At 63.0% G+C, this 19,865-nt stretch overlaps 1 protein-coding gene across 4 annotated transcripts in view; it reads left to right on the forward strand.

Moving 5' to 3' along the window:
* Positions 1-19,865, forward strand: part of LOC111161189 (sphingolipid transporter 3 (putative)) — a 34,362-nt gene that overhangs the window by 12,676 nt on the left and 1,821 nt on the right. Inside the window, exons 8-12 of one of the 4 annotated variants that reach the window (XM_022524759.1) lie at positions 609-798; positions 14,215-14,280; positions 18,981-19,079; positions 19,162-19,333; positions 19,666-19,784. In XM_022524759.1, coding sequence (XP_022380467.1) covers positions 609-798; positions 14,215-14,280; positions 18,981-19,079; positions 19,162-19,333; positions 19,666-19,784 — 646 coding nt within the window. The remainder of the gene's footprint in view (positions 1-608; positions 799-14,214; positions 14,281-18,980; positions 19,080-19,161; positions 19,334-19,665; positions 19,785-19,865) is intronic. The other 3 variants (XM_022524760.1, XM_022524761.1, XM_022524762.1) reach the window with 3 other exon arrangements.

A 19,865-nucleotide genomic window follows, 5' to 3' on the forward strand; every position in this document is an offset into this window, starting at 1 on the left:
GGAACACACGCTCTGGGGACCCGTGGGGGTCTGTTCTGGAGGGCTGGCTCTCCCCGGGCAGGTGCTGGGGAGCCAAGTGCAGCTGGAGGGGGAGTGGGTGGCAAAGGGAGTGCGGCAGGAGGGGGCAGCTCGAGAGCTCTGCCAAGGCCACGTGGAACAGTGGGGTTCGGGAGGGTGTGTGCAAAGCTTGATGAGGGCCGGGTGTATCCTAGGAGCTCAACAAATAAACATTCCCGTGCCTCCATTCCCATCTGTGTGCGGAGTGAGAAGGCGAGCTGGTTGGGGCCAGAGTGGGGCAGCTGAGATTTCTGAGGGGGGAGCTTCGGGATGGTGGGCGGTCAGAGAAGCTCCCTGGAGGTGGGGGTGGTGGGCCGGTCGCCCCCATGGCTGGTGACATCCCCAGGATGAGGCAGGAATGGGGATGGGGGAGGGGGGGTATATGGGCCCCTGATCAGGACCCTGAGGACCCCGGAGCCTTGGTTTGGAGGGAGAGGGAGGGGTCCACGGCCACATTCCCCATAGGTACCCAGTCCTGCCCTGGGGGCTGAGCCCCAGGACAGGGCCAACCCTGCCTGGCTCATGGACCCTGCTCTATTCTTTGTCCTCAGCCTGATTTTTGGGATACTCACTGTGGTGACCGGCATCATTGGGGTTGTCCTGGGAGCAGAGGCTGCGAGGAGGTACAAGAAAGTCAACCCACGGGCTGAGCCCCTCATCTGTGCCTTCAGCCTGCTTGCCGCCGCCCCCTGCCTCTTCCTGGCTCTCATCCTGGCCCGGGTCACTCTCCTGGCCTCCTACGTAAGTGAGGGCCCCTGGCGCGGTGCAGGGCGTGGGGAGTGGGTCGCCCCTGTTCATGGGGGCTCCTTCCGTGCCCGGCCTCCACCTCTGGAGCCGCCCAGGGAGCATCTGGTACCCCCATTTCACAGACGGGTAAACGGAGGTTTACCAAGAGCAGCACACCTGGGAAGGAGCAGAGCTGGGCTTCGAGCCTGAGCCGCTCTGACTGGGACTGATGGCTCGGATACGCTGGGAGCTCGAGGACACAGAGGGTGTGAGGCGGGGCATGAGGCCCGCATGGGCCGTGGCCGAGGCCAGCGCCCCTGTGGGATGGTCTGACACTAACCCATGTTCCCATCACTGCCTCACACCACTCACGCCTCTCGGCCTCTGCCAGGGCACCACCTCTCCTGGGCGTCCTGAACACCGCTCATCTGCAAGGCCCGGCGCAAGGGCTTCTTCTCCAAGAGCCTTTCTGGACTGTCCCATGCTCATGCTTGGGCTCAGCACACGTGTGGGTCCACCGGGCACTGCAGTGTGTTGGGGGGCTGTGTGCACCCCCCACACGTGGCTCCCCATCCCCCAGCCCTGATGGTCCCACCCAGTGGGAAGGGACCCATGATTCTGCCCCCCCACAGACGGGCTCCCCTTCCCCTCCCCTCCCGTCCCAAGGCCCTGGGGTCCCCACAACAGACACAGATGCCCCTGAGCAGGCTGGACTCGGAAGGCAAATCACAGCCCATGGCCAGATCCCACGGCCAGATCCCATGGCTTTTCCTGTTACCCTCATGCCCTGGAAAAGCCAGGTCCCGTATCAACCACAGCTTTGGCTCCGCTTTCCCATACTCTGTGGCCAGGCCCAGAGCCCCACACTGGGGCAAGAGGGAGTTGTGGCCGGCTTAGTTGGGGCAGGATTCCCAGAGTCTGGGGTTGCTCTGCTGGGGCCCAGATGCTGCTGGCTCTGTGCGCAGGGGTCCCTTGTGAGTCTTGGAGCCCTGCTATTTGCATCGTCTGGTTCTCGGCGCGCAGGGGTCCCTTGTGAGTCTTGGAGCCCTGCTATTTGCATCGTCTGGTTCTCGGTGCCGCAGGGGTCCCTTGTGAGTCTTGGAGCCCTGCTATTTGCATCGTCTGGTTCTCGGTGCGCAGGGGTCCCTTGTGAGTCTTGGAGCCCTGCTATTTGCATCGTCTGGTTCTCGGTGCAAGGTGACACTGTTGCCTCTGTCTTGGCACGGCTCCCCCTGCTTGTTTCCAAGGTGGCCTCCCTTCGGCCACTCCTGCCTGGACCCTGCAGGGCTCCCCTCTCGGGACCCTCAGGCCCGTCTCCCCTCTGTGGCATCTGTCGGACCCCTGCCTGCGCTCGGAATGTGCCCGGCCCTGTCATCCTGATGCTCCTGGGCGACGTGCTGGGGTGCCCTCGCGGTGCTGTCTGGCGTGGGAGGGTGGGCGTGTTGCTGGCGTCCTCTGACTGCGGTTGGGCCACCCAGAGCCCCTCACCCGCGTCCTCACTCCTCAGATGAACGCCCTGCAGCGCCTGGGGTGGGGAGGGGGTCGGCGCGCTCCTCCCTGAGCCTGACACGGGGGCTGGCGCGTCTCTCGGTATGGGCGCTGCTCGCCCGTGTCCAGCCGTGGGTGGGCTTTGGCTGAGTCCCTGGCGAACAGACAGGTCCCACCGGCTCGCGTTCTGCGCGTGCCCCCACGTGGCCCTCATAGTGCCCTGTGGGGAAGGGCTTCTCCCCGCCGCTCACAGATTGGAAGACCGAGGGCCAGAGACAGCGGCACAGACCATGGGACAGAGGAGATGGAGACTCAGCCCGCAGACGCTGTACTGATCTTCTGGTCCCTGAGGGGAGGAGCAGAGCTTGGACGGGCACTGGCATCCTGGCTGAGAGAGCGGGAGCCTGAGTGGGACCAGCATCTCGGCTGGCGGGGGCCGCGTGGGCCTGACCTTGAAGGCAGATGGAGGCCCACTACGGGCCTGTTCCGGCAGCAGCCGGGGCCCGAACCCCTGCCAGGCCCGCTTCTGCCGTGGTCCTGGCTGGCTCTGGAGACTGCTCCTTGGCTGTGTTCAGGGGACACAGCTGTCTCCCCTCTGCAGCCTGGCACCTCTCCAGAGCTGGACGGCTCGTCTGCGGATGACGCTGCGCCCTGGCTGACAGGGCCAGCGGGAAAGATTCTCAAGGCCTGGCACGGGGGTGAGGGGCTGCAGGGCAGGACGGCGGGCAGGCCCGGGACGAGTCCCTCCTTCTCGGGTGCCGGGATGCTGCTCCTTCCTGGGGCTCGTGCTCAGGCCCGGCCATGGTACCGACAGCATAGAGCCCCCCTAGGCCAGGCTCCAGCCTTCCAGGAGGAGAGTGGAACCTTCTGGACCTCCTGAGCAGAGGCCCTCTCCGTGCTTCCGTCTGTGCCTCCGACGTCTGATGGATGTTCTGGCTCGCGATCCGGGTCCTGCCCGCCCGCCCGGCGCCGGTCACAGAACCCTCACACGTCCTGGCCTGCAGTCTTCTGCTGGTGCCCTCTGTCTGGCACAGCGCATGCCTTCTGTCTTTCTCTGGGCCCTGTGCCAGGAGCTGCCTTCCTGGGCTGCTGGCCTCACTGCTCACCTACCACAGTCTCTTTTCCCCACGTGGCCAGGGACACCGAGGACCTTCCTGGGCTCCCTGGGGCCTCTGGAACCGGGTCCAGCTCCTCCTGCTGGCTCCCAAAGCCCCCAGTGGACTCCTGGATGGCCTTCACAGCCCAGTACCCCCTGCAGGCCCCTTGTGGCTCCCTCCCTGCCCCATCCGTCCACGGAGCCTCTGCTGACCACTGGGCCCCACCCTTGCTCCACTCCTGGGGCTCTCAGTGTCTCTTGCTCAGGCTCTGACCCCTCTCCCAGCCCCGGGGGACCCAGGGCGGTTCCCATCCTCTCCAGCGCTGGGCCTGTGACACAGCACCAGGAATTCACATCATTCATTCACTCAACAAACACGTGTGAGGGGCGTGCTGGTGAGGGGCAGCGGGTGACACGAAAGCAGTGTGGCCGCTGGGGGTTACGTCCTCCCTGAGGGAGGCAGTGGGCAGGTGAGTCACACAAGCGCATGTCGCGTTATTTCCGAGGGCGCATGCTTAGATAAGGAAGACTGGTGAGACGGGAGCGTTGGGGGCTGGCTCCCCTGGAGGTGGTGCTGGCTGAGGACCTGAGGCCTCCTGCAGGATGTGAAGGGGGGCTGGGGGGTCACTAGGGTCCTGAGGCAGCCACGCACCTGCTGGGTTTGGGGAACCACGAGGACCCTCTCCTCAGTGTGGCGGGACAGACAGGAGGACAGGAGGACGGGGTCGCATGGCGCCTGCATGCGTCGGGTGGGACCAACTTTGACTGGGAGTGAGGGGCATTTGCATGGGGCGGCGGGGTGGGGGGTCTGTCCAGGTGACTGGGCGGCTTCTCCTTTACCGATACGGGGCACTCACCACTGTTGCGTGGTAGCCCATCTTGTATTCCTAGCGTGGACCATGTCTCGGTCGTGGTACCATCACCGGCTGGTGCCTCTGACATGGGCTCGTGGCCTTGTGGCTGGGACCTCGTCTGTGTCCACGAGGGACATTGGCCTGCAGCTCCCTCGTGATCCGTGGTGCTGGCATCAGGGGTCGACCCTGTGGAAAGCCCCGGCAGGTCCATCTTCGGGAAGAGTTTGGGAACGATTTGCATTAATTCATCTTTAGACGTTGTCAGGAGTCACCAGCGAAGCCGTCGGGTCTGGGCTGTTGCCGGTGGGAAGTCTCGTGAGACTGACTTGGCGTCTGCTTGTGATAGATCAATTAAGGCTTTTTATTTCTTTGTCATTCTCGATAGTTGGCGGCTTTCTAAGTGTTTGTACCTTTGTGTCGGTGTCTGACTTGTCCGTGGTAACCCCTTCCAGACCCGAGGTGTCCGTGAGGTCGGCAGGCATGCACCTCTCCCTCCTGGTTTTAGTGACGTGTGTCTGTCCTTTCTTTCCGGTCCGGGTCCGTTTGCTGCCCCTTTTGGTTTTAGTGATTTTCTCTGTTGTTCTTCTGTTATCGGCCCACGTTTAGTAAAGATCAGTCTGGCTTCTGTGGACACAGGCGTGGGCAGTGCTAGACCATGGCCCTGACCCAGCCGAGGTGGCAAGGCGTGGGCCACAGCTGCCCCACGGAGGCGGGAGAAGTCCGTGGATCACAAGGAACCTTGGAGAAATTCCCTGATTACTCCGGGGGGAGCATGGGGGGTGTGGGAGGACGAGGAGGGGCAGGGACTCACCTCCTGGGAGAGGGCCGTGGGCAGGCATGCTGGGTTTGGAGGACGCGGTGGCCGGAGACGGGCGTCCCAGGGGTGGTGCTGATGGAGAGTTAGACGTGGAGTCTGGAGCTGTGAGACACAATGTCACCCCTAAAACCTTAATGGGCAGGGACGGGCTGCGGCCCACCAGAAGGCCTGTCAGCAGGTTTGGGGGACGTCCGGGGTCAGTGTCAGAAAGGGTGTCCAAAGACGGCTGAGGGATTGCCTTGTGTTCAGAAGAAGAGTCACTAGCGTCTCTTCCGTCCGTCCGTCCATCGGCCGTGCGTCCCTTCACTTCCCAGCCCCCAAGAACCAGACCAATTCTTCCTGCATCGTCTCCGACCGTCCGGGGAGACAGAGCTGGCTTCCTGGGAAGGGTGCGTGGAAATGTGGGCACGTGTGCGCGTGTGAGCGTGCGTTGCAGGACGGACATATTCTGGTCTGTAGACGTGTGTGTGGACATGTGTGGCCTCGTGTGTGTGCATCTCTGTGTGACCACGCTGTCGTGCCAGATGGGGCTGGCACGGGTGTGCATGGCTGAGGAGAGCGTCTGGCCCGCTGCTCAGCGAGGATGGATCGGCGCAATGTTGTGCTGGGTTTCCGGGGAGAGAGGGTCCCTGAGCTCATGACGTCTGGTCCGGGACCCTCCCCGGGGGGCCCACGCCCGGAGCCCACCTCCGCAGAGCCTTGCCTCTTGCCCCTCTGCCCTGGCCTCTTGGCAGGGGAAGTAGGCTTCGCGGCTGTTAACGAGGATCCAGACATGCACAGCAGGTCTTGGCTCACACCCCCTTCCCTGGCCGCCTTCCCAGAGCTCCTGCCCTTCGGAGGAGAAGGGGTTCACCGTCGCCAGCATCGCCACCGCTGTGGCTGGAGGACGGCCTGAATGTCGACCATGCCTCCTTGGGCTTCGTGGTCCAGATGGAGGGGCAGGGGTCAGGGGACGGGAGCCCTTGGGCACCGAGGCTTTGGGGACAGACGCACGGTGTTCCCACGACCGCATCACTAGCTGTGTGAGCTGGGGTGAGGGCTGGGCTTTGCTGAGCCCCGGTTCTCTGTAATGTGGGGTACCCGTCCTGACCTATTGGATTCCCCGAGGAGCTTGATGAACTTCCGAGCCTGCGCCAGTCACCAGGGGCACGCGAGGAAACCCAGTGGTTTAAAACAACAGAAACACTTGTTTCGCTCGTAAGTCTGCAGTCTGGGTGGGTTGGGGTGGGGATAACCTATCTCTTTCCCTCTTGAGGTGAACGGGGCAGCATGGGGCAGGGTCGGGAGTCGGACCAGCCGCCCGGGTCCTCCGCTCGTGGCCGGGGCTTCCTCACAACACGGCGGCTGGCCCCCAAGGTCCGGCATCCTGTGAGGGCCTGGTGATGCCATGCTGCCTTTTGACCCGCCCTGGAAAGTCCTGCAGCAACACTTTGTCCACATTGTGCGTTTCGCTGGGGCCACGGCTGCTTGCTCAGAATCAAGGGGGGGGGGTCATTCTTTTGATGGGGCTGCTGACAGAGCAGGTGACATGTTCAGCGGCCGTCTCGGAGTAACTATCTGGGGTCCTCTGGGCACGCAGCTCTGAAACCCCACAGGTGTGGGCCACCCTCACACAGCTCCTAGTCCCACCTGCTCCTCTGGCCTCACAAGTGGGAAACTTTGGTGTGGGGTCTTCAGCCTCCCGCCCATGCAGGGCCCCGAGGGGCTCACGGTGCAGAGCTCAGCAGGGCGAGGTGGCTGGGAACGAGCAGAAACACTCACTCACCAGACATTCCCCAAGCCCCTCCTGCGTGCCAGGAACTGTCTTGGGATCTGGGGATCCCACACTGAACAAAACAGGCAAAAATACGTAGGTAGCACATTAAACACGTGTGGTAAGTGGTACACTAGGTGGGGATGTGTTCTGTGGAGGACGACAGAGCAGGGAAGGGGGACAAGGGGAGGGACTGGGGCCGGGCCAGGTGGTCAGTGAGGACTTGCCGAGATGGTGACACTCACTGGCAGAGTGAGGGATGGGGCCGGGTGGATGTCAGGGTGCAGTGGGGAGGGAGCCGCTGGCGCAGGGGCCCTCGGGGGAAATCATGGCCAGTGGGCTTAAGGAATCGTGGTTGGAAGAGGGGAGCCGGGGAACAGCAGAAGATGTAAGGTCAGAGGCAGTGGCCGTGGGTGCAGAGTCCTGTCCGTGGACGACCGTGGCCTCAAGTTTGGGAGATCCGGGGAGTCACTGCACAGACACGCACTGGTCTGTCTCGTGGGTTTGTAGCAGGGACCTGTTGCCACATGACAAGTCGCCCTCGAAACAGTGATTTGTTACTTCTTACGCTTCGGTGGCTTGGCGGCTTCCACCCGCCCTCCCTCGCGTGGCTGCCTGGGCTTGGAAGACCGGTGGGCTGGAACGTCCATCTGTCTCCTGTCTGTGGGCAGGGGCTCCTGCCTTCTGCGAGTGGACGTGTCCTCTGCTGTGTAGACTGCCTTCCCGCGGGACCGTCTCAGGCCAGCGCTCCAGGGAGGGGCAGACGGAGGCTGCCACAGCTCCCGAGGCCTGGGCCGGGAGAGGCACCGCTGCTGTCATAGCTCATCGGTGGGAGCAAGGTGCGGGCTGGTGGGGTTCACCGTGACTGGCAGCGTGTGGGCACCAAGAAGCACGATTACGTGGTGGCCGCTGACTTCCTCGGGATTTGACGGGGTCTCCCTGGAGGCCACGTTGTCGGTAGAACGAGAACGGACCAAGTCAGAAACAGGGAAACCAGGCAGGAAGCTTGCGGGTAAGACAGGCACGGGCTGGCCGTGGTGCGGGCCCAGGCTGGGGGGAGGACGTGTGGAGACGAGGTCGGATTCTGGTACATTTTGGAAGTAGAATCAACAGGATTTCCTTGTGCCTTGGGAATCGGGGGGGGGGGGGACGAGCAGGGTGGCCCCGGGGGCTGCACGCCGTCAGAGGCCGACCCGGGACATTGAGGGAGGTGCGGAGCTTTGTTTCCGATGGGGTGGGATTAAGAATTTGAGTTTCGACGTGTAAAATTTGAGATGCCTCCTTGGACATTCGCTGCAGACATCCAGGCGTGAGTCTGAGCCTCAGGAGGGAGGTGTTGGTGGTCAGGTGCCGCCGCGAGGCTGAGTGGGCGGCAAGGGGTGCCCATGCATGGAGCGGGAGGCCACGCGGGACTCTGAGCGCGCCAGGCTGGGCCGTGGGTGCCCCCCGCTCCACCGCCAGGTCCAGAGTGGGGCGGACAGCTCAGCCCGCCCCACCGCACCCCATTCCTGTCTTCCTTCGCGGGGAGCTCGAAACACGAACGGCAATGCGGAAAAGCACAGCGAGGAATGTAGCAGTGACCCACGTTCTTGTCCCCAGAATTGCCTCCGCTCAGCATCTGGGCCCCGTTTATCAGCTAGGGGACCGTCACTCCCCGTGTTTCTGCAGACGCACGCACACAGTTCATGTTTCCTTCGGTATTTTGTTAAACTGGGGCACATAGGAGGGTAATTTCAATACCAGAAAGACTGAGAAGGAATTCGTGACCTGTCCTGCCCCGCCCTGGGCCTTCACTGGCTCCGGTGCATTCAGAGCTGAGCGATCATCACATCCAGCTTGGAACACTTTCACCACCCCAGAAAGGAAGGTTCGTGTCTGTTAATCAGTCCCTCCCCGTTTGCCAAGCTGCCCCTCCCCCAGCCCCGGGTACCCCAGTCCACTTTCCGTCCGCAGCGATCTGTTCATGCTGCATATTTCCTGGAAACGGACTCCTCTGTTTAGTAAACTTACATGAATTTTCCTGAGGAAACTGAAGCGAAGTAGAAGGGATTGTTCAAGTTCAAATGACTTTTAAGATTCTGGACTATCTGGTGCATCCCAGCGTTGGGAGAGGACACCTGCCTTCGTTCGTGTCCGCCTCCCGTCTTCCCTTCCGAGCTCCCGGTTCGTGTTCTGTGATCATTTTCACTTTTGCTGGAGTACAACCCCCACACTCCAGGCATGACCCTCACCGTCGTTTGGGGGAATCCCGCGCTGAGTGGGCTCAACGCCCAGCAACGTCCGTTCCTGGTCTTCTCTCGAGTTCGGCTCCTACCTGGTGGTTTCGGGGCTGAGGTCGTCTGTACTGGAGAGACTGCTGCTTGGGTCTGTTTGTCTGTTTGTCTGTGAGGCCGTGTTCCCGTCGACTCTTCCTTGAACAGCACTGACTGGCTCTGATACCCTGGGATCAGTTTCCTTCTCTGTCACTTTGCATTCCTTCTCTTGTGTTTTGGCTCAAATATTGCTATGGAGGATAAAGTTAGCCTAAATTTTAAAAAAGATTTTATTTATTTGAGAGAGAGCGTAAGCATGAGTGCGGGAAGGGGCAGGGGAGAGAACATCAAGCAGACACCACTGAGCACGGAGCCCCACGCAGGCTCCATCTCATGACCCATGAGACATGACCTGAGCCCAAACCAAGAGTCAGACTTTTAGCCGATGGAGCCACCCAGGTGCCCCTAGTTACCCTAACGTTTAAAAAAATGTTGGTTCTTTTTCCCAGCTGGATATCTGAAGATTTCATTAATTATTCTTGAAATTCAGTGTCCCAGTCAGTGAATGAGTTATCTCGTGTTGTGTAGCAAATCACCCTGAACTCGGCCGTTTAAGACAATATGCGTGCTGTCTCCAAGCCTCTGGGGTGAGGTACTGGGCCGGACCTGGCGGGGCCCTCTGCTTCACAGTCTCCCCCAGGCTGAGGTGGGTGCTGGCCCAGGGTCCACAGTGTCATCTGAAGGCCCGACGGGGCAGGGACCCATGCCCAGGCTCATGGGGTGGTCGTTGGCAGCTCTCAGACCCTTGTGTGTCGTGGGCCTCGGGCCTCGGTTCCTGGCTGCTGGTACTTGCCGTGTGAGCCTCTGTCTCCCAGCCGTTCACGCCTTCAAATGTGTGGGCTGGGAAGACGCCAGCCAGGTCCGTTGATAAGGGAGTCCCGGTCTGCTCTGCCCTTCTCATTCCTCTCCGTCTCTGTGCTGAGCCTGGGCGTGGGCTCTGCTGTGTTGCTGAGCTTGCTCTGACCCCGTGGAGTGGCTCTCCCAGGCTTCTCTGGGGTTCCGGTCAGGCTCCGGTCAGGTCCCAGTCTTCTCTGGGGTTCCGGTCAGGCCCCAGGCTTCTCTGGGGTTCCGGTCAGGCATTGGGAGTCCTCGTCTGACGTCTGGCACCGGCGGCCTCTGGGAGGTAGATCAAAGCTCTGGTGCGCACAGAGTCCTCCTACCTACCTTCCCTGTGAGCCTCTCTGGCCTCGAACAGAATGGGGTCATCACTCACCTTCTCTGCTTCTCCCCACTTCTCCCCAGCAGCCCCCCACTGGTGCCCAGTTAGGAGTGGGAATGAAGGACTCCCACTCAGTCTACTCCCCCAGTGGTGGGGGCTTCGGGGAGGCTGGGCGGAGAAGTTCTGCCCTCCAGAACTGTCTGTCTCTCTCTTCACTCGGCTACCAGTATGCCACGTTTGTGCCATTAGGTTTTGTTCTTGGGTGAAAAACAATTTGTTTCCGACTCACTCCTTCTCCCTTCTGGGGAGAAGGGAAGTCAATGGTACCGTCCAGCCCTCTGTCTGTGCCTGGGAGTTGCCCCAGACGATGGGTAAGGCCCCTTCCAGCCTGAATGAGATCCAAACTCGGAGTCTCTACCCCGCTCCAGGTGCCCGCTCAGCGGTCACCACGGCCTCACCCTCTGGTAGGGGATGCCACCCCCCTCAGCCCTGAGGACTCCAGAGCAAGGACCCGGGATGGGGGGATCTGTCCCGCCGGGAGGAGCTCCGGGATCTGTCCCGCCGGGTGGCAGGCTCAGCCACCATGTGTGGCCACCACAGCTATGGTCAGGGGCTGCTGAGGAGCCTCTGGCCGCTGGGGTGGCCTGGCAGCTGGGCTGTGCAGGTGCCCCAGCTCTGGGGGGCCGTCCAACAACCCTGTCCTGGGAGGGCTTTTCCTTGTCTTGCATCTTGAGCTGGAGCAGCCGGCCTTGCCAGGGGCTGTGTGGAGAGACCAAGAGGGACCACCTGCCCTTCCTCTGAGGGCCGTGCCTCACCCCCCCACCAGGATCTAGCAGGTGTCTCTTCTTGGACAGGCAGCAATGCCCACCTAGAGGGCCGCAGTCTGCTGAGTCTTCCAGGAGGATGGCAGAACCCAGCCTGCTCATGGCCTCGTTCCCCGCCTACCTGCCTCCCAGGCCGCCGGCCCCCCAGGAACTGAGCGGGACCCTTGCGCCCTGAAGCCAGTCCCTGCAATTACTGGTTGGCAGGCCCAGGGGCAGAGTGCGCCAGCCCGGCAGCTTGCTGGCGGCCAGCGTGTGCCGGGGCCTGTCATGCCCAGCTTAGCCACACAGGGCATGGAGCTGGTCCGAGGGAGGGGAAGCTCGGGTCTGAGCTCTGTCCCCGTCTTCGGAGCCCATGGGGGATGCTTGCTTGCCATCCCCCTTCCTGGCGAGGCCTAGGATCCGTGCAGTTCAGAGCTCAGTTACGGCCGCTGCAGGACGACAGCCCCTCCCCACCTCCAGGCTGAGCACCCCCTCCCCGTAGGCATTTTGCCTTCCCTCCCGCTCCCTCCCCACGCCCACCTGTGTGTGCACGAGGAGAGGTGTGCACGTCCGCGAGGCCACCAGAACACACATGAACCCGCTCACCCGCCCGCAGGCCCGTCCCGGCACAGACGCCGCTGTCTGGCCTGCTCGGACGCCGCTGTCTGCCAGCACATGCCACACGCAGCAATGCTCTGAGTCATCGCTGTTGGCTACGCAGCGCATGCTTGCGGTGTGAGTTGTGTGTCCCAGGTTATGCGTGTCCGCGTACGTGTGCAAACACGGTGTGCACATGGTGAGGTCTTGCACACATGTGCATCTGTGCACACTCGTGTGGCTGCAGTGTGTGAGAACGTGTGCGTGAGTCATGGCAGGTGCGTACGGGTGTGAGCACGTGTCTCTGGCCGGGGTGACTAAGGCTGGGACATTCATCATCACTGCTCCAGCCCCAGGGGCCGTCTTGGGTCTGAAACGGGGAAGCCAGGGGCTGGGGGGCTCCAGGCAGCGTTGCCAGGCCCTCTCTCCCAGGAACATGAGTCGGGTGCGGGGCGCTGCACAGGTGCTGAGGGAACAAGGGCAGGGTCAGATTTCCCTTTTGCCAGTCCCCTTGGGGGCCAGGGTCGGGAGGCATGGTGGGGCCTGGGAACTGGGGAGGAGGAGAGGGAGGCCTGGAGCAGGTCAGCCGTGGCAGGAGGGGGGCCGATCTGAGCGATGATAGGGAGCAGAGTGGACAGCAAGCCTGGAGGACCCCCACCCCACGTCCAGCTCAGGTGACCGCATGCAGCAGGCTTTCCCAGACAAGAGGCAGCCACGGCGGGCTGCTGGGGGCAGCCTGTGCTGGGGTCTGTCCTGGCTGGCGCGGCTGCACGGGGTGAATGCCGGGGTGTGGCAGCCGGGAGGAGAGACAGAGCTCAGGACCAGCTGATGAGAGGTGCCCGGGGCCCTCTGGGCATAGGAGGGCATCCAGGAGGTCCTGGGGCTGGACAGCCGGTCAGACTGGGGCCCTTTGGTTGGGGTGTTCACTTGAGTCTGAGTCGGCCACGGGAGCCCCTGAGCTCCAAGACCCCATTTGCACGCAGCCCACGGGGGACACAGGGGCACAAGGGAAGCCCACTGCCCTCTGGGTCGGGGGAAGCAAGGCCCAGAGAGTGGTGACCTCCTAGGGTCGCTGGGCAAGGCAGGTGGGGCCGTGGCCGCCCCTTCTTGGGCGAGCCCTCCTGGTGCCTGGGGAGCCTGTGTAATTAAGAGGCCAGGAGACAGCCGCTCCCCACTCCCTACCCGGCCTTTGCCCTGCCAAGCTGCACTGGGCAGTTGGGTGGCCAGGCGGTTTCCAGGTGTGTCTCAGGAAACCTGGCACCCCTGGTGGCTTGTGGCCGCGGCCTCCCTCCGCAGGCTCTATTCTGAGGTCGGGCTCCACCCTGCTCCAGCTGGAGGAAGGAGAAGGCATATTTCAGTCCTGTGGGTGTGGGGGAGCCGGGAAGAGACACGGGCACCCTGCCCAGGGTGCGGGGTGTGAGTACAGGACGGACGACCATCCAGGTGGCTCAGGGAGGGCCATGAGACCGAGCTGGCTTTCATGTGGCCGCAGAAGGCCTGGGTGGGACCCCGTCAGGCTGAGATGTGGGTCTGAGACCTGCCCCAGCGACTTCCCGATCCCCAGCCTGCGGGTGCCCAGCCCCGGGCTGCAGAGGTCCTCGGTCTGGGTGGAGACGGGGGCTGGTTGCACTGAGGGAGCTCGCTCTGTTGCCCCCAGCACGGGGGTCCCCCCAGCATGGGGGTCCGTATTCCAGCTGCTTGCCTCCTGGGGAATCCTGCCCCTTCTTCTGGGCTCCATGCCACCTCCCCACAAGGCCGCCCCGTCCTGGGCTTCCCTCTGACTCCCCTCAGCCAGTTTCTCCTTGCAGAAGGCCAGAGGCAGGAGTGAGGTTCTCCAGAAAGGGGCTTGGTGTCTAGGCCTGGGAGCTGGGTGTAATGACCCTGGACCATGCAGGTGGCCGAGAGGGTGACGGTGGACGTGGCTGGGGTGTGGGAGGCGCAAGCCAGCCTCCTGCACTTCCTCTGCCCTGGGTGTTTGCTGGCCTCCGGGAACCAGAGCGTGGTTTGCCCTGGGCACAGCCCCGTGACTCCAGGAATGACTAATTCCGCTCCAGCAATAAGCTCTTGGAAGCTCTGAGAAATGACTTTCCCCCCACTTCTTGCTGCTTCATTAAGCTCTTCCTGAGTGAGTGGAATGAAGGCTGTCCTAATCCCCTGGCATGGGGCAGGGGGCTCGGGGGGCTGGGCAAGACAGGCCCACAGTGGCCACCCCCCTGCCCCGGTCACCGGCAGACCCTGGGGTGGGGCAGGTGGCAGGGCGGGGGTGGTGGTGCAGGACGGGGCCTAGAAGTCCTGGCCCCTCCTGCTGGGCCCCAGGCAGGACCTCAAGGCCTGGGCCTGGGGGCTGTTCATCAAGGCTCGGGGCCCGGCCCCATCCCCTGGGTCCTGGCTGGCAGCCTGCCCAGACGGGAGGGTCGACCCACCCTGGAGGCCGCCGGGACTACAGACGGGGTTCAGCCTCTCTTCCCCCACCAATCTCGCCTGCCCCTGTCTCTCTGCAGGCGGGAAGAACCAATGCAGGGGGTGTTGGTGACTGGGGTCCTTGTCCACAGGTGTTCCTGGTCCTCGGGGAGCTGCTTCTGTCCTGCAACTGGGCGGTGGTTGCTGACATCCTGCTGGTAGGTGTGGGGGCTGGTCCCGGGGCCTCTTGAGGGGAGGGGGCTGGAGTCTGGCTCAGGGCTGGGAGGACCTTCTGAGACCGTGGGGTAGGGGACCAAGGTCATCCTGGTACTCTCAAACATATCTACTGACCATCATCTCCATTTTGCTGATGAGCAGGTGGAGGCTCAGAGAGGGCCGTGCCCAGACCAAGGTCACACAGCATGCAAAGGCACCGAGCCAGAACAGGAGCCCAGGCTGGGTCTCAAGCCCCCCCTCTTCCTTGACCGCACTTCTCAGCAAGCCAGCTCTGTGGCCTGGGCTCTGGGCATGTGGACGGGGATGGGGGACTTCAGGGTGATAGCCACCGAGCTGGGGGGGTGGGTCCGGCTCGGGCTGAAATGCGGCTGGTGCCAGCCCAGCACGTGACGCTGCTCTGCCCAGAGTGTGGTGTGGCCCTCACGAGCCTCGTGCTCTCCGTCAGCTTCCCTGTCCAGCCTCCTGCCTCCCGCCAGGAGACGTCAGGGGAGGACTTTGGATGCTGGCGAGATTTGTTCAGGGCCCCAGACCTGGGCCTCCTCCTGCCTCCTGGAGGGCTGGCATAGTGCAGCCCACACCCAGGAGAGCCAGGGAGCCTGGCGATGGGCTGAGCGCAGTCCTGAGGCAGCTGGGGCCAGGGCCTGGCCCACACCTGGACTTCAGCCTCGCCTCTGCCATTTCCTAGCCGCCTGTGACATGGGCAAGCCACTCTGTGTCTTGGGCCTCAGTTTCCCCATGCGGACAATGGGGTGAGATACTCGTGGGTTATTACGGGTGTGATGTGACAGGGGTGCTGGCCACGGCTCTGCCCGTTCCGTCTCCTGGCTGCCCAAGGACTCCTGTGCCCTCAAAGCTGAGTTTGAAAGGGCCATGCAGGCCTGCTTGATTACTGCTGTTGATGGAGAGGCTCACTCCCTGCCTAGACATTCCGCCCCCCATTCCACAGCCCAGGCTCAGTGGGTGTGGACAGTGCTGCCCTTTGACGCCCTGGAGGTGTATCAGCTGCAGGACTGGTGGGTCTTTTCTGCTCCTCCCTCCAGGCAGAGGACCTGGGCTCCTGCCCAGACTTGGCCGCAATGAACGGCCTTGGGCCTCAGTTTCCTTCCTGTGAAGAGAAGTGTTCATGACCAGCCTGGTAGGGTCAGCCCGGTGGCCTTCAGGAGAGCTCTCCGTACTCGGGAATGTGCCGGCCAACATCTAACCTGGGGCTGCCCATTTTAGGCTCGGGGACCTTAGCTACCCCCCATACTGGCATCTTGGGAACCCACCCCTGCAGCTTCCTCCACCCCACAATGCCGCCCGCTTTCCACATGGCAGCCCTGCAGATATGCGAGGACAGCACCCGTGTCCCCCCTCCCCACCCGGTGTCTGTGTTTGCAGGAATGATTAACCTCCAGGACCTTTGCAGGGCTGTGCCTGTGCTAGGGGCAGGGGAGGGGAGGCGCGGGGGTGTGGGGGTCAGGGCCAGCCAGCCGTGGCCTGACCTGGCTGGCTCTGCTGGGGAGCTGTCTGGAGCTGCCCAGGGGGCTGTGCTCCCTGCAGTCCTCCCTGGGCTTGGAGGCAGCCAGTCTCTCCACCCCAGGAAAGCTTTCTGCCCCCCCTTCCGGAAGCCCCTCAGTGAAAGGTCGCCTTTAGACCCTGCGGGGGTCTGAGCTGACTGATCCTTGCAGTCCTTGGAGCTCAGAGAAAGTGGGGAGGCTCCAGGAGGGAGTGCTCTTGGGCCGAAGGCAGGCGGGGGACAGGCTGTGGGGGGCCGCGGAGGGGCAGGTGTGGAAGGTGACAGAGGCCTTGAGTGCAAGCAGCTGGGCACGGAGGGGGCTTGGGGGTAGCTGGAGCCCCGAGGATCGAGGATCGGAGGAAGCTGGTTTCCAGCACTCCGGCAGGGGGCTCCTCAGGGGCAGGGAGGGTGGGACCGCAAGAGGGGTCTAGCGGGGGTGGGATCCGGGCTAGAAGCCTGCACAGGAGGGCAGGAGGCCCCGTGGTCCAACAGCTGGCTGCCTGCCCTGCCTATCCTGAGGGTCGCCTGGCATCAGCCCACGACAGACAGCCTGCTCTCTGGCCCTCCGGTGCACAAGGAGAACCCAGGCTCGCCCTGGGGCAGAGATCTCAGGGGCTGGCTGGGCCAGGGGCTGTGGCACCTCAGTGAGCGTAGGAACCAGGTGTGGGGATCTCCTTACAAATTCTGCTTCCTCAGGACGCAAACGTCCCACGCGCTCCTGATAGGGACGCTCCTCAGAGCACCCGGGGAGAACACCTCTCTGACACAGCCGGCTCCCCAGTCCGCGGACCCCCTGCAGGCTCCGTCCTTGATCCCATAACCCTCTGACGGGAGGCTCACCCCCTGAGCCCCAAGAAGCCCCTGCCTCCTGAAGGCTCATGAGGGAAAGGGTCTGGCTCCCTCACCCACCTCCAGCAGCCCCTCTCTGGAGGGTCCTGCTCCCTGGGAGGTGGGGGTCGTGTCCCCCCGGGCTGAGCTCCCTGCATCCCTGACTAATGGTGTCTCCAGCTCTCTCGCGAGGCCCACGAGGGGGGCCTGGAGCTAGGCTCTTAGGGAGTAGAGCAGAAGTGGAACTCACCATCTCTCCCAGGTCAGGTCGGTCCTCTGGGGTCCTCCTCTGCCAGTTTCCTCTGCCCCCTGAGGGCATCACCGTCCCGCTCTTTCTGCATCCCGTACTCTCAGTGCCTCCCTGTTCTGCCCACCCGCCCATCCCACCCTCCCCAGCGCAGCTGGCTGTGGGGGCTGAGTGGGGAACACAGGAGGCAGGCTGCCAGGGAGTGCGTACCTGGTGGTTGCCGCTCTGACGTCCTGTGGGCCCTTGGCCGATGTGGGTTATGCCCCAGGCTACAAAGGGAACAGCTCTTCTGAGAAAGGGGAGTCAGAAACAGAGGTGCTTTGTCTCAGAATAAAGTGGGCCTGCCGTTTTAGGAGCCCAAAGCTTGTCCTTCTAAAATTGCCAGCTTTGCCTGCTCCCCCCACCCCACCGGTGTCATTTGGTGGCAACAGGACAGAACAGGTTGGGGACCTACCACTCCTGCCCCCCGATAGCAAGCGGCTGGTCTGGGCCCAGCACTTCCCAGGGGCATGGAAGGGACCTGACCGAGGGTCTAAGCCGCTGGTGTGGACTTCCCTGAGGCCTACCCTCCAGGACCAGTGGTGCGTAATCCCCTAAGTATGGGCAAGAAGGAGGCACGAGGGGCTGGTGCAAAGCTGAGCTCAGCTCCTTCTCTGGCCTAATGGCAGGTCCCGGTGCGGGGGGGGCAGGTCCAAGTTCTCTGGCCGCCTGGACAGAGTGGCTCAGTGTTTGGCCCGGGGCCCCCGGCATCACCCATTCCCCCTCCCTCTGCCTCAGCTGCGTGCAGAGCTGAGCTTGTCCTTCTCTCTGCCTTCCAAGCGTCCCACAGTGCACAGAGATCACAGGACAGGCTCCTCCTTGCTCGTAACAGCAAAGCGGTAGACGGCCAGATCCTGGAGGAGTGGGCCGGGCTATTTCCTGGCAGGGTGACCTGGAGAGGTGACCCACCCTTCCCAGGGAGAGTTCCCTCATCTGTGACACAGGGATTGTCATCCTACCTCCCTCTTGGCGTGGCTGAGTGGATGTAGATGTGCGGGAGATCTATAAGACGCAGACAGGAGACATTTCATCCACGTTACATGTGTTCCATCTTTTCACCTGGGCTCAGGTTATGGACATCTAGGTCTTGGGGAAGGGGCTCTGGGGGGAGTACCTCCTGTTGGGACTGTGTGGCTGCTGCTTGAACCCCTCCCCTGGCTTCCGGCTGGGTTCTACTGGGCTCGTCCGCTTGGCTGACTTTCGGCAGGTCCCCTCTGAGCCTGGCGCCCTGCTGTGCTCCAGGGAGCGTGAGAGAACACGGACGGGGACCTTGCTGCCCAGACAGTGTGGGAGTAGGGGGAGGACAGGGTAGGGGGTGCACGTTCAGTTGGGGTACACACAGGGGCTGTAGGGCAGGCCCCCGAAATCTGGGAATGTCCGTCCTGAAGGACAAGTAGGGATGCTCCAGCTGGGCCAGAACGGGGAAGGCTGGCCAGGCAGAAGGGTCTGGAAGTGTTCTGGGGTCAGGGGCATTATTTCGGTCTGCTGTCCACAGGAAGAATGGTAATGAACCTGTCCCCCAGTAGGTACTCTGAGTACCCCTGTTTGGGGATGCAGACCCTGAGGTCACACAGCTCGTGAGTGGGGTGTCTGGGATTGGAGCTCAGACATTCTGTTCCAGAATTCATACCCTCTTCCAGGGGTGGCGTGGGGGTCTCTCCAACAGGGCTGTCTTTGGTCTCTGCCCAGTGTGGCTTGAACTTCCTGGGAGAAGGGCCCGGCCCTCTGGGCCCCGTCTGGACACCCACGCGTGCCCATGCGGGCCTGCACTCCTGCCTCCTCGCCCTGAGCTGGGATGCCCCGTCCCTTGAGTCCCAGCCCGGCCTGGTCCCTGCCAGCCCCGCAGCAAGCCCATGAGGAGTGGGGCCTCATCCTGGACCATGGCATCCCCAGCCCTCGGAGGGGCCTGATGTCCCGGTAGTGGGGCGTTGCTGACTCCCCGTGGTCCCACTGGCTTGGCCAGCCTGCCATAGCTCCCGGGCGGTCCAGGCAGGAGCAGGAGGCGGGACGGAGGGGCGCCCGCGCGCTGCCCTCCTCGGGAGCTCCCCTGACGCCCTTGTGTTTTGCAGTCCGTGGTGGTGCCCCGGTGCCGGGGGACAGCCGAGGCGCTTCAGATCACAGTGGGCCACATCCTGGGAGACGCCGGCAGCCCTTACCTCACTGGACTTGTAAGGGGAGGGTTCCCAGCGGGGGCGGGGACAGCCGCTGCAGGCCGGCAGGCAGGCAGGCAGACGCAGCCTGTCTCTGCAGATCTCCAGCACCCTGAGGGCTGCGCGGCGTGACTCCTACCTGCAGTCCTTCCTCAGCCTCCAGCACAGCTTCCTGGCCTGCGCCTTCGTCATAGCCCTGGGGGGCGGCTGCTTCCTGCTGACCGCGCTGCGGCTGGAGACGGACCAGGCCCGGGCCCGGCAGCCTGGCACAGGTACCCCTAGCCCTCACCCCTGTGCCAGGCTCAGGGCTGTGCCTCACGGGAGCAAGCGGCACAGGCCGCCCCGAGCAATCTCACTTGTTAATTTGTCCATTTGTTCAAAAGTGGCCATTAACCCCCTCGTCCCCCCAGCTATGTGCCAGATGCGGGGGGTGAACACCCAGGGTGCTCTAGGGCAGAAAGACAGACGAGAAACAGACAGGAAGAGTAGAAGACAGGGTACGTTCAGGGTGATCATTGCTACGTACAGAGAGGCGTAAAGTAGACCAGGGGGGGAGGGGGAACATGTGGGCGTGGCTTCCAGCTCTTGAAAGATTGTCCTAAAGGTCCTCGATGCACAGGTGACCTGGGAGCAGAGGCTTGGAGGAGTGGAGGCAGGAAGCCATGCAGCTCTCTGGGGGGAAGGGGCTCCTGGCAAACAAACAGCCAGTGCAAAGGCCCTGAGGTGAGTCTGTGACTGACGTGTCTGAGGCCTGGCAGGGACGCCATTGTGGCTGGAGCGGGAGCAAGGGGATCAATGGTAGGG

The sequence above is a fragment of the Enhydra lutris genome, unplaced genomic scaffold (assembly GCF_002288905.1).
Source record: "Enhydra lutris kenyoni isolate GAN:26980312 unplaced genomic scaffold, ASM228890v2 scaffoldscaffold82, whole genome shotgun sequence".
Classification (NCBI taxonomy): Eukaryota; Metazoa; Chordata; class Mammalia; order Carnivora; family Mustelidae; genus Enhydra; species Enhydra lutris.